The following is a 14,067-nucleotide window of genomic DNA, read 5'->3' on the forward strand; positions in this document are numbered from 1 at the left end:
GCTGGAACTGCTGGGGGGAAGCTGCAGTTTTAGGCAGAACTTCACTTTGCAAGCTCCCGAGGACCTAGCTGACCTTTTAAAGGATGGGGATGCAGAATTATCTTATGTGTATAGAGAGCATGTATGTAGTGTATTTAAGTTACTAATATCAAACAGCATGGATGAAGAACTTCAAAACGTGGGTTCTTTCTCAGAAGTAACCTAGACGTCTGGTTTTAATGTTGTTCAGCAGGAACTGAAGGAGGAAAGGTAAAAACCCTTAATTCAAGATTTTTCTGAGCAGACACGGTCTTATCTAATAACAATAGTGAACATATGCTTTTTTCTGAGGCAGACTTCTGCTGTGAAAGCTTAATGGTTTTTTTTTTTTTCTTCCTTCAAAGTAAATATGTGCTTTAGGAAGGAGTAATAAGAACTTAGACTGTAGGGAGCCTGCTGAATACTAGCAAATTTAGTGCTTTGAGGATGAAAACTCTGTTCTGGTCTGTTTTGGGAGTTTGACATGAAAGCACAAACTGTGACGATTGTATGTTGCATGTACGTGTGAAGTTTAGAACGTATATATTCATAGGTTCCCTTTCTTTCCCCCTCCCCCTTTTAACATGTAGATTTATGAGGAATCAAAGATGAACTTGGAGCAGGAGAGGCCTTTTGTCTGCAGTGCCCCAGGCTGCTCACAGGTGAGTGGAGTCAGCGGTGATATTAATTGAGTCCTCAGCACTAGCTCTGGCTTGTATAATGCCTCCTCATATATTAACACATGTCTAATAATAATATGTGTGTTTTTTGGTTTTGTTGTTCTTTAAGTCTTCCCCCGCTCAATTCCCTGCTTAACCCCACAAGATGTTATTACAAAATATTTAAAGCAAACACAACAGACTCTCAAAAGTGAGTTGATAAAAGTGCTTCTCAAGCTGCTTCTGTGCCTTCCCTCATGCCCAAGCCTAATGCAATGTTTCAAACCAGGTATTGCAAATTCCTTCAGTGGCTAGCGAGAGAGGACACACGAGGCAGGACACATTTGCCTGTCTTCTGCTTAGATGTATGATGGAATATATTATGATTCCTACCGGATGTGGTAACCCTCCTGATTTTTTTTTTTATTATTAATTTATTACTTAAATACAATGATACACTGTTAGCTTTTTGGTTTGGTTTGGGTTTGGGGTTTTTTTTGGTTTTTTTTTACATTTTTAAGACATCTTCCTACTAAAAACTCTCTATAGAAAATGCAGCCTGTAGATGGATTCTGCCCCAGGATGTAGATCTGGGATTCCTGTTGACTGGTGATCTGCCATGTGTCTCTGAGGGTATAATCTGACCTGTAACACTGTACAGATGTTTAATGTAACATAAACAGATGTTTAATGATCTTAAACCCCCCTGAAATATCAAGGATTTTACCTGCTGAGGTTTTTGAATTTGGATTGATGTGTTTTTTTCAATGATTTTGCAGTGGTGAGGGAAGATCCCCCCTATGCAGCGATGAGGGAAGTTCCATGTGTGGCTCTTCCAACCCTGATTTGGTTTAGTGACAAGAGTTTGTGAGTAAAATCTTCAGGCAAGGGCATCATTTGGGCTTTTGCCAGGGGCTTCCTGTATGCATCTCTTTTAAGTGATTTAGCTTCCCCATTTCCGAGAGTCCTCCTCTCTTAATGAGGGTAACATTTCCCTGCTTTAACTGTACGTTGGGAGTTTTCAGATGGCTAACATTTCAGCTGGCTAAAGGACCCTTTAGGTTCTTCTGGTGGAATGATGGGTGACTGTTACTGGAGTGCAGGTGTTGGTTTTGCCAAGAGCTGAAACAGAGAAAGGGAGAAGCCTGGGGTCTGGGTAACAACTGGCTGAGCAGCTTTGCTGTTTCACCAAGTGGGAGCCTTTCTGCGGGTGTCAGAGCGCATCTTTTGGGTTGTCCCTCTGAGTGAGGTTTCGCACTTTAGGTCTCCACATGCAGAATTCAACTTTCACTGTTCTGTCACAGAGGTAGAATGAAAGTATCCGAGTTTTGAGGTCAAATTTTATTTACTTTTTGGTTGAATCTTAAAACTAACTTCCTCTCAGATCAGTGGACTTTTTCATGTTAGATATTAAGTCATTTCCTCAGTGGAGGAGAAGCTGATCCAAAGAGGCCCATTTAGATGTTCAGAGAGCAGGCTGGGTTGTATGCTGTTACAGTTTGGAAACACAAGCAGTGTAGGTGTGACTTCATCTTAAAATAAATTTAATTTCCCATTTCAAAGTCTGATCTCCATTTATCGTAAATGAGGACTTGACAGAAGTGGACAGCGTAGCGCTGCTGTCCAGCTAAGCTGTCGGGGGACCAGTGCAGATCTGCGTGGGGTGCTGAGGGAGCTGGCCTTCTGCACCAGGAAGAAAGTAGACTTAAAAAAAGACAGAGGGAGAAGTCTGAGGTGGAGGAATAGCTTCTCTTCAGATGCCCCATGTCCTCTTCAAGCTGGCTGATTTCACCCTGAAGACAGAGCGTGGCATCCACGGTGAAAAATCCATTTCCACAAGAACAAAATGTGGGGTTCCCCTCCCCTCCCCCACCCGTGCAATTTCATTGAGCAAGGGCTTTCACATACTCCCTTTGTTCTTCACATAAGTTTCTAGTGCTGCATTTCTTCCAGATGAGTAAGCAATGAACCAGGATTTCACAGTGAGGAAAAGGTCTCTGGGATTTTTTTTTTTTCCAGAGAATTCATTCCCATTATTTATGCTGCTTTGTCTATGGGCTTAGAGAGATTCTCAGAAGGTGTAATGTGCTGCAACTATTTATACCATAGCCACAAGCAAAGTCACTTGGCCAAGAATATACAGCGTTGAAAGCATTAAGTCACTTTAACTCTGTTGTTGCCAGTTTTTTGTAGTCTCTTATGTACCTGTTGCTTTAAAAATCTGATTTTTAAATTTATTTTTTTTTCCTCAAGCCTTGGTGATACAACTTTTGGCCTTTGCTAGTCCTGAAATAACCCAGTTAAAACTGGGTATGTAGCAAAGGTCTGTGTATGCACCTTCTGGGGAAGGAAACTTAACAGCAGCAGTCTGCTTTTTGAGCCCAAGTGTACAAGTGGTTGAACATTTATTCAAGCTTGTCTCTTCTTTGTCTTGCTCAAAAGAAGCTATTTGTTGTAGAAGTCTGTTATCAGACTGTAAAACAAACTTATCACACTGATTGTTTCTTACAAAGCACGTCTCTCCACCTTCTCTGCTTGACAAAGGAAAATAATTTAATTTAGTATCATGAAGGGTAATAAATAGTTGTTACATGCTGAGCACCATTGCATTGCCACTTTGAATTAAGTAAAAGTAGAGGTTTCCAAAATAAAAGGTGCATTTTGCCTGAACACTTTTGGGTAGGGCAAGGCTGGCTTATTTGATTATTTTTATTGCTCTTCAGCAGACACAGGTTGCAGAAAGACACAAAAGCAGAAAAATCCAGTAAAGTGATTTAAGATACGCTGCATTACTTTGCGTTTGCCGTAGGCTAAGAGTATACACAGCAGCAGTTATCGCAGATCCTCAGGCACGTGGTGACTTGTGAGGCTGTGGTAGCTGGAGTGGCTGTCTGAGACCCTTAGGATCCCAAACTCGGTCTGCAGCATGTTCCAGCAGATGCATGACACCTTACAGTTTGCAACCCCAGAGAGCACTGCAGCAAATACGTTTCGAAGTAGAGTACAGCTATTTGTTATTCATGCTCACTTGCATTTTCAAATATTCTGTTTCCTGTGCCATTTGGACACGTTTCTAACTGGATACATTTCTTTCTTTCTCTCGTTTTTGAAATTCTGTCCAATGCCAAAAGTTTATTAGAGAATTAAATTCTTCTCTTTTTTTTTTTCCTTTTTTTTCCCCCCCTCTCTTCTTCCTCTCTCTCTCCCTGTGTTTGCCTGACAGCGTTTTCCAACAGAGGATCATCTGATGATTCACAGGCACAAACATGAAATGACTTTGAAGTTCCCTTCAATAAAAACAGATAATATGTTATCAGGTAAGAAGACACAAATTCAAGAGTCAAGATAACTATTCAGATGATGTTGAAAGCATGACTCCTACCAGAACGCTAATGCCAAAATACCTCCAAGACTGGTTTTTAAAAGCCCAGCTCCAATTAAATAATAAGTAGAGATGGAATGAGCTAGAATGCATGTCTTTGAACAAAAAGACAGTTGCCATTCTTATGCCTTCCCACAGATTTGGCATGGGAGGGAGAGGAATTGTTGAACCTCAGCCACGCTGGCAGCTCTGTTGCTGACTCCCATGTCAACATGCCAGGGAGATATCGGCACTCAAGCGCGTGTCACCTGGGAGCCCAGCAGCGAGCGTGTTAATGAAGTGCATTTGTACTGTTCCTATACGACTCACTATTTAAGTTTGACAGGCTCACTTTGGCAGCTCTAGCAGGCCACATCATATGAGCCACCTTTATGGTGGCTCAAGAGCTGCCCATTGCGAAAAAACATAACCAGAAAGGTAAACCAACGGGTAATGTCCAGTACTCTTTCTCCCTAAAGGTAACCATCTCTCCCTGCACTTCCCTCATACACAGGGGTTATTTGGTGTTATGTGCAATTGCATCCTTTCGTTTCTTATGGATTTTTTTCTTACATAGTTTTTTCGTACTCTTGTCTGAGTAACCACACATGGGTGGCTTGCTGGCATTCAGTGGGTGTTGGGTAAGGTCAAGCTAGCCCTAATCATACCTCTTCTCTCCTCTCCTGTTCCCTTTCCTATTGTAAATTCCTTGGGCTATAGTAATGGATTACTAAGAACAATATCACTAGGATTTGTCATGTTTTAATGTAATTGTAGAAAAAAAACTATGATGCAAATGCGTGTGTGGATGTTAACCAGTTTGATATTTGTCTTTTGAAATAGGCTTCTTCAAGGTAAATTGTGCCATTTTAGGTGCAACTATATTATGATTAAAGGGTCTCCAGTAGACTAACTCTTTTATGGAGAAACCATTTCCACTTTTATGAAAGTCATAATTGGGTAGCAATGGCTTGCAAATATTTGATTTGTCCTTTTTTTGTTTGTTTGTTTGTTTTTTTGGTGTGTGTGTAATGATGACTTTAGGCACTTGTGAAAAATCGGACAGACCTTGTCCCAAATACAATTTATTTTCCTCTTACACTTGAAAATACCATAGTGGACTAAATTTAGAAAGGAATAGTACACAGCACGTTGAAGAGTAGGGCTTGTAAAGTGCCTGCATGCCGGCTATGCCCGCAGAATCCTGTGTTTGCAAGCATGAGTGAGAAAATGCTGCTTTTGCACTTGGCCTTGTCCTCTGGCAGTGAAACTGCTCAAAGACATCTGTGCTGTGGCCACATTCACCCTGTGCAAGTGCTGGCTTTTGTTACAGCTTTCTGTTTGGCAAGACTTTTGCCCGAGGACAGTTTCTAAGGAGTATATTCTGTCATCAGAAGTCCCCTGAGTAGCTCTGTTTATGTTTGGTAACTTCTATGATTTAGCTGTCCTGCTCCTTCCAATGGGTTGCTTTCCCAGGCTTTGACTGGCTTCCACCACTCCAACCAGTACTGGGGTCCCTAGACATGCAGTTAGCCAACTAAGCATATGGAAATTCAGAATTTCATGGCCATAAAGGCTCCAAGATTGCTTCTGAGGGATGTATTCTTTGTGTTTTGTGTATGACGATCCTGTGTAGTAAAGACAGAGTAAAAAGCTGCATGTGTTCTGAAAGGCTGTGGCAAATGTGTCTGACTGTAATGGCCTGACAACCTGGTGCTGCTGTGTATTGATTTTTCTTTTTGTGTGTGTTTGGTGGATTTGTTTGGCGTTTTGCAATCCTTAGTTTGGAAGCATCATAGATCATCTACTCTCTGCAGGGAGACATTGAAAAATAGTTGTTTCATTACCCACCAAAACCCTGGGGAAATCTAAATACCTTAAAGTTTAAGATGTTTTATTCTTAGATTTCATAATGAAAAATTAATGATATATGGGGAAAAGAGACAGGTTTTTCTCTTAGACATTTGTCTTCATGTCTTCCTTCTTGGTTTTTTGCATTTTTGCTTATTTGACTTTTTTTTTTATTTTTTTTTTTAAATTGTTCCTGTCATCAGTAGGTTCAAAGAATTGCAGTAGCAATTGCCCTGTAATAAGCCAGGTGCAGTGTTAGTGTGTGGTGGTTTTTTCCCCCTCTTTTTATTAAGCTGCATAGAGGTCAGACTTTCTCCTTTTTTCCAGCATGTTTTATGCTATCTTTTAATGTGTTATATTTGATTCATTCATTATTAGTAATTAGTCATGCAAAATAATGGGCTGTATGCTTTCAGGTAGCCAGTAGAATTATCTGCTCTGTTTCCAGAGATAGCTGATCCCCTGTCTGGGGTCAGTGTAATACCAGTAATATTTAATACGCACCAAGCACGTCTTCTATAAACTGTTATTGGAGGTAGGCAGTAAAACTGAGGTGCTGTTGATTTTGTACCAACACAACATCTCAGAAACTAAGCAAAATACAACTTGGGAAGTAGGAACCTGTTCCCTGTGTGAAATCTCTGCTGAGGTCTGAAATATCAGTTTGTAAGTGAGAGGTAAAGTTATGTTATATGTAAAGTTATATGTTGTTATGTAGGTGGGGTCAAGTGTTTAACAACCAAGTTGTGTGACCTGATTGAAACTATTGGTACTATGCTGGTTTATCAGGTATGTCCGGCTAAGAGCTTCCTTGTTAGCAGCTAGCTCCAATATATTTTCTTCCATTTTTTTGTGCTGGCTGAAGAAGAAAAGGTTTTATTAAATCTGGTGACTCTTGAACTAATTCAGAGACTCCAGGTACATACATACACTAAATAGTGTTCTGTTCTCTGACTATATAAATGGAAGGGAAGTCTGCTACAGGCATTTCATTAAAATGCAAGTAATTCTTTCGTTGGATAATTTGACATTACAATCTTTTTTCTGTCTTTATAAATTAATGTTATTTGTTCCTTTTTGGGTATGTATTTTATTTTTGTTCGTTAGAAAATCTTGTTATGACTATGGATAGAGAGTCATTGATGGTTTCCATTTCCATCTTTCCTAGCCAAAAAAGAGCTGTTTGAGATAACACAGAATATCTTCTGTAAGTTTTGCATGCTAGTCACCATTGCAGGCAACTTCGTAGTTAGGTTGACTGAAATAGATGTCATGTCTTTGCTGTTGTGCTAAATGAGCATTGCACTGCTTTGAAGCTGTAGTTTGTTGTATGTCAAAGCTTTTTTGTTTTAACACCAAAATATTAATATCCATGGGACAGATTGTTGCCTCCAGGTAAGTAATAAAAGCTGTGTGGAACTGAACTTTGGGCTGGGGACACTGAAATTCCTGTGGTAGGAGATTTGGGAAGGGAAGGAGTGATACTTTATTGTTGTTGGAGGGGGAAGTCCTTCCAGAAGTGCTGGTAGCAGATGCAGGAGAGGCCAGGATTATCTATATAGAAACCTTATTTCTTCCTGATTCTATTTGCTGAAATGCAGTCCTCTAGATTTTTGGTGGTAAAGCCCACGGTATAGATAGAAACAGTCTTCTCTAATGAAAAACTGTATGTGATAAAGGCAGTGCAAATGTCTTACTTTTCCCAGGAAATGCCTGTGTCGGTGAGGTAACTGATGTCATTCTTGGTTGACTATTTTTTTCTCCTTGTGGTTTACACAGGGAGGTTTATCTAGACATGAATTTTGTGGAGGGCAAAATGATTGGATATAGAGACAAATAATGTCATTCCATTTCTTGTTTGCTTCGGTGTCCCTTGCTTTACTAAATAACGAAATGAGAAGTCTTCTAAAATTCAACTGGTCATGCTCTGAGTGACCAGCAGACATTACGTGTTGTACCCAGTACGTGTACCCCCACAGCAAGTGCAACCAGTGCTTCAAACAGTGCATCTTTATGCAGTGAAGCTCTCGGGAGCCCTTATTGGTGAACCCCTGGGTGAGGGCAGTTCCGCCAGGTATGACTAGGTGCACCTCTTCTTCCATCACTTGCTTGAGGTGTCATGACCTTGAGCTTTTCAGTGTGCTTGGGTAGTAACCTGCCAAATCCATGTAGAGACCTTCTTGACTTTCTCAGGACATTCCTCTTTCCTTGCGGCTGCTTGCTGGGCAGCCCTTCAAATTTCAGCGCTAGCCCTATTACTCTGACTTTGTTATCATTGTATGAAAGTATAACATGAGTAAGTATGTAACTTCAACAGAGCCACAGCTGAACAAGCCAAATGCCTGTTATTACTGCATGTCAGACTAAACATACTTCTTTTAAAAAAAGAAAGATGAAGAATCAAGTTACACACTTTAGAGCTGTGCTGTTAGGTATCTTCTACTGAATCAGAATTCTATTTTTTTTTCAAAATTAAAGCTTGTTTCACATAACTTTCCTTTGGTTCTCCAGGTGTTTTTTTTTTTGTTTTTTTTTTAACTGGTATCATGCTTTAAAGTTTTCGTTTGTGCTTTGAGGGATGAAACTCTAGGCTCCAAGGTAGTTTTACAAAATGCACTCTGGATGTTTCAAATAAACTATACGGCAAGCTAATGTTGCATTTCCTGAGCTGTTTTTTTGAAAGCCATGCATTGAGACTGTGTCCTTTCTGAGGCTATTATTTCAGTAATTAAGTCGTCCCCCCCAACGAAACAGCAACAAAGACACCCCCCCCCCGCACTACCAGACACGATGAGTATATAATGGAATCTTTTTACTTTACTGAAGAGATTTCAAATTCCTCATTGCCTTACAGTATGCCCTTTGCAGCGAGTCTAGAAAATCAGACATTGAGACAGGTTTTTGAAAGGGTCAGCAGCCAAAATCCATTCTGTATATTAGGTTCTGGTTGGAATCTGATGGCTGAGCGCTTCTGAAATCCTCTCCTGTAAGGTACAGTAGGTTAACTTGAGAGCTGCACAGGTGGGACCATTTGATCTTGCTCTGGGGTGTTTGTATTGTCCATTTACATTGTTGAGGTTTATTTAATGTTAAAGTTTCTTGCAGCCTTTCTGGCCATGACTATGTCATCAGAGAGGCTGATTATTCACCTGAATAACAGGCTGAACAAAATATTTATTGCCTAGTCTGAAGCTTGACAGGTTCTGTGCTCAAACAGGTGGTAAAGGTGGGATAGAAATAACTTCCTAAGTAAATATCAGATGATGGGGGTTCACCTGTGAAGTGACAGCTGGCTGGAGGCAGATGCCTCAGAGCATAGTAAACTAGTTCTGGTAGCAGTTGGGAACGGAAAGATTTTTTACACATTGAACAATGGGGCTGTTGGGATGGCCGGTCAGTGTAACAGCCAGATAACGAGGTTTAACCCGGACAGACCGGTATCCCGAGCTGACCAGTTCACAATGCAGCTTGCAACATTAAAGTCCTGGGTTGCATGGATAGCAGTGTGCCTGCAGGACAGCTTCCTACATAGCGTGCCTCCTCGGCAGGAGTGCTGGGTGGTGCTAACTCTGTGTTTCGGTCCAGATGGGTCTGGCACATCGGTTGCTGAAGTACAACAAACCAGAGCCCCGTTCTCCGTGAGCCTGCAATAGCTGTGGGCGCTGGCGATAGCAACAAAAGGTTTGTTTGTACCAATGGGGAAGAGTGAGGTCAGGCGCAAGCTGTTGGAACTATTAATGCATTTTTAAGTGCTGAGAATTAGGAGTATATTATTAATTCTGGGAGACCTGAATGTGTAACGTTAGGGTCCCCTTTGTGATCCTGTTCCCAATTAAAACACAAAGACTCGCCTAATCTAGGTCAAATGATTACTGCGGTGTTGAGAGTAGTATCTTCTCCTAGTTTGCCCACCTCCCGAGAGAGAACCGGTGTTTTGCAGAGGCAGAGTAGTTGGTTGCTTTGGGAGCAAAGTAAGCCTACTGGACTTGGTAGCCCTAAAGTCCTGAAATCAGTGAGTGCAGTGCATGTGGAATGTAACTACTATACAGTGTAAAGTCTCTGTTTTAAAGTCTGGGTCTTTATCAGTTCTGCTCTCATACCAACACAGAGGTTTTGTGGACTTCAGGTTTCCATGAATGTTGAAGGATGAAGTATTACAAGGTAGAAAGGCAGCTCTTGTTTTACATCTGGCTGAGCTGGCTTCCAGAAGGTCTGTGAATGGGTGGTTGGTGGTGTCCCCTTCCCAGCTGGGGTGAGAGCCAGGGGCTGTCTGTTTTAACAAAATCTTGTGAATTCCTGCCGGTGGGATTTCTGGATCACAGAAACTACTGTAACTGTATGGGGAGACTGAGGTAGTAATTTAAGATCACTATGTCAATATGTAGGTGGTGTAAATAATGTCATTAATCTATCAGTTTTGATGCTTTTATATAATAAACTAGTTAATCGGAAAGATCAACTGTTGGCAATGCATTTGATTATCTCAGACTGCTTTTGGTGCAGAAGATACATTTAAGCATGTTTACAGAAAAGCTTTTTGTTTGAGGCCTTTGTGCATTTGAAGTCACATTCTTGCTCTGGGTTTGCTTGTTTTTACTCTTAAAATGAGTTTACTTCACTGAGATAACTTTTTTGTGTGTCTGTCGGTCTGACATTCATGGAATAGATGCTGAACAGATTGGGAACTTCAGCTGCAAGTGCCTGATCACCACCTTGTTACCCATTAAGTTGCCCGGACCTCTTGTAGCCTGTTGTAGTAATGGCTGATTGCTGGCTCAGCTGCGTACCTTGATGGAAAATAACAAGACTTTGTTTATGTTAGTGTGTTCTCTTCTGCCCTGGCCCACAAATTTTGGGCTCAAGCAACTGAAAAATAACTTAGGATTTTTGATGTTAGTGAAAAGCAGCTTCTTTATGAAACCCTAGTTTCTAATCTTGGTCATGAAATTGATACCTTGCTTATTTGATAGGTATATACCACTTGTAAAAATAAAACATTTCCTGTGTTTGCCTCCCCTTCAAAGACTAACATGCCCTTTATGTCCAGGAAGCGTTGGCAACAATTATCTCTGTTTTTCTTTAAAGCACTTGTGTTGTTCTCTAACATAATGTTTAATACCTTTTGGAAATAAAATCTAGTTCTCCTGCTTTTTCAGTGCACTTCGTTTCCAGTGCAACTCCATTTCAAGGGCCAAAGACAACCCTGGTGTAAATCTACTGAGTTCCGTGAGGTTACCCTTGAGATTAGTTTGGCACTACTTATTTAGGACATGGACCTGCGAAGTACTGAGTGTACTCAGCTCCCATCAGTGTCAGCACCTCATTGACTCAGCTCCTCGTGCTGAGTTCTTGCAAGATTATTGGAAAGTCTTATGTTTCTGACTCTGGTAATGCGGTAGTTAGCTGTGAAAACTAATAGATAAATATGTGTGCATTCCCAAACACTTGAGTTTTGTTTCCTTTAGGCTCGCCATAGGATGCTCAAGCCAAAAGAAATAAAGCAGCATTTTAACTTTAAGGACTTGCTTTTTGTGTTACATCAACACGTTGCATCAGAAATATAAATGCAAACAAGTGTGTTTGCCCTTGGATTACTTGAGAAGGTCAAACCTGTAGGACCACACCTTACACAGGTGGAAATTGTCTTCAACTGGCTTTATAATGGAGGAAGCTGATCCTCCCCCTCAGTTTCCAAGTGAAAGCTGCATTTTCTTTTGTATGTGTTGGTTTTTGTGCTGCCTTTTGTTTAGGGGTTTCTGTCTGTTTCTATGCTGATTGTGTAAAGTCCGTTGTAGCTGGTAACTGCTCCCTGTGAGGGGAGAGTATTAGAACCGGAGCCAATTTAGCTAGGTGCAAGAAACCAGATTTTTCTTCCAGAACTCACTGAAGTGGGAAGCTTTTTTTCTGAGGTCAGAATTGGCCCAGTATGGGCAACTGGGATTAGTATGACAGAGTTTTCATTCTTTAAAGAATGAATCTCAAACAATAGGGTAGTTGTCAATGACTATGCAGAAGACTATTTTTGAAGAGAGTGAGCCCAGTCTTTCCATAAAATTAGGTACAAAGCAGCTCGAGCTGGAATGGGGACTTGGGAAGAAGAAACTAACATTCAAGAGAGGATTTTTTTTTTAATTACTTTTATTTTTAAAAGTGTGTAAAGCCGGTAGGACCATATGGCGTCTCTCCTGCTTTTGCTAGTAGGGTTCTGTATTGTACTGTTGAGGGGGAGATGGGGAAGCTGATGTGGGACAGTTCAGAACTTGCCTCAGAATGAACGGAGGTGCCGTAGCGCCGACCTTTGAGCAGTCGTTTGTGCCCAGGTTTGGGCTGGATTTGTCACTTCCTGAAGAAAGACTAGCCAAGGTCATCACTGAAACTCCAGTCTGCAGGGCAATTTAGCTCGTCTGTCTTGGAGGTTTTGGGAAATGCGGCTGAAAACTGTGTACCTTCTTGAGTCCCTCCTGCCTGTGCCATTAAAGAGAATCCTGTCCTTCCCTGAATTATTTCCGAGAGGGCAAAAAATTTCTAGAGCTGAAGCATGTATTACAAATCATTTGACTCCAAATCTTGTGGTTTATATGTATTATCAATACTTTTAGGTCTAAACCACATAAGGATGCTTCTTTGTGGACAAATTTTAATGTTTCATAGCTTTTCCAAATGTCCTTTTGCTCCTTCAAAAATTGGTTAGGAGCAGACCTTCTCACTATGGCTGTGTGTTTTGCAACCTGTGTATGTTTGAGGTGGTTTTCAAGCACTCAGAGGTGTTAACTAGTGTGTACCTGCAGCGGTTACCTGTGTGCTGTGATGTACATGTGCACGACGATCCGCACTGTGCGTGGGTTTGCACACGCATGTTATTGGTGGTGTGGGCAGTTGCCGTGTCCGTTTGCACATGTTAAGGACATGCACTTGTGTTTCGTGCCCTGTGAAAACCTGGCCTCTCGCCTTCCTGGTGGGATGGGGGCTGCCGCCTGGGCTTGGACACTTGGCAAACACTGCCTGTCTGCAATGCCTAGCGCTGAAATTCAGTGCTGTGTGGTTTGTTTTTAGTGATGGCGTGGTAGGGGTGGGAAGGTACAGAGGGGTTAGCTAGAAACTCTTTTCCTGGAAGACTACTAAATTATTTCTTGTCGTATTCTCAGATCAGACTCCTACACCAACACGCTTTCTGAAGAACTGTGAAGAAGTGGGCCTCTTCAACGACATCGATTGCTCCCTAGAGCACGAATTTAGGAAGGCACAAGAAGAAGAGAACAACAAAAGAGTGAGTGTGAGCACACTGAACCCTTCCTCCCCTTTTGGTTCCTTGAGACATTGAAGAACACCGCGTGAAAGTATATTGAGCTCTACTACCTGGTGGTAACCTTTTGGTTAGAAACTAGGTGGCACTGTAAGTTGCGACATGCTTTTTAAACTGTCCGAACAGCTGAAAAAAATAAAGCCCCCAAACCAACAGAAAACCAGCATTAAATTTCTAAAAGTGTGTAACTGTTTGCCAGGGGTTGATTCAAAGTTTCTGCTTTGAAGTAAACTATAACACAAGCCACACACCTCTCGAGGGAGAGGCTCGGGAAAATTGTATCATCTTCGAAGTGAGGATTGCAAACTTGCTCGAATATGTTACAGGGAAATATGGACTCTGAAGAGGCATTTACTTAAAAAAAAAATAAAAAAAATTGGTTTTTCCTCCACAACATGATGGGATTTTCTTGTCGTCATTACCAGCTTTATCATGTTTCTGTTTTACTCATTAAGTATTCATGTTGAAGGGGAAAACTTTAACTTGCAGTACCTGGCAGATACTGTATCCCATTTTCAATTAGTATTGTTTTGCACTCAGTATTCATAAGTTTTGGTTGAATTATATAGGCCACTTTGTATGGGATTAAGCGTACTCCTGTGCTTAAAGGTTGTTGAGAGTGTTTTGAGGGATCCTAAAGAGCTGTTCAGATTTTTCAAGGAATTGTAGAAGAGCTTAATGCTTTAAGAAGCCAGCAAAAGGTAATGCATGAAATTTTAACTTTTCACATAAGATCCAAATTTCTGGCTGCTTCTGAAAACTTAAAGACACGAGTAATGTGGGGCTTCCTGCAGTGTTGCTCTCTGCAGCCCTCTGACAACCTGCCCAATGCTCCCCCTTCACAACGTTGCCTTTTGTGCCTGTGTTCTCCCCTC

The 14,067-nt window shown here is 41.2% G+C and overlaps 1 protein-coding gene across 1 annotated transcript in view; it reads left to right on the forward strand.

The window, feature by feature from the left end:
* Nucleotides 1–614: 614 nt before the first annotated feature.
* The window catches only part of CREB5 (cAMP responsive element binding protein 5), a 217,172-nt gene continuing 203,719 nt past the window's right edge, over nt 615–14,067 (forward strand). The window contains exons 1-3 of the mRNA XM_055806670.1: nt 615–680; nt 3,901–3,994; nt 13,035–13,156. Of these exons, the coding sequence (XP_055662645.1) occupies nt 627–680; nt 3,901–3,994; nt 13,035–13,156 (270 nt within the window). The 5' untranslated portion in view covers nt 615–626. The remainder of the gene's footprint in view (nt 681–3,900; nt 3,995–13,034; nt 13,157–14,067) is intronic.

This window comes from Falco peregrinus, chromosome 5 (assembly GCF_023634155.1).
Source record: "Falco peregrinus isolate bFalPer1 chromosome 5, bFalPer1.pri, whole genome shotgun sequence".
Classification (NCBI taxonomy): Eukaryota; Metazoa; Chordata; class Aves; order Falconiformes; family Falconidae; genus Falco; species Falco peregrinus.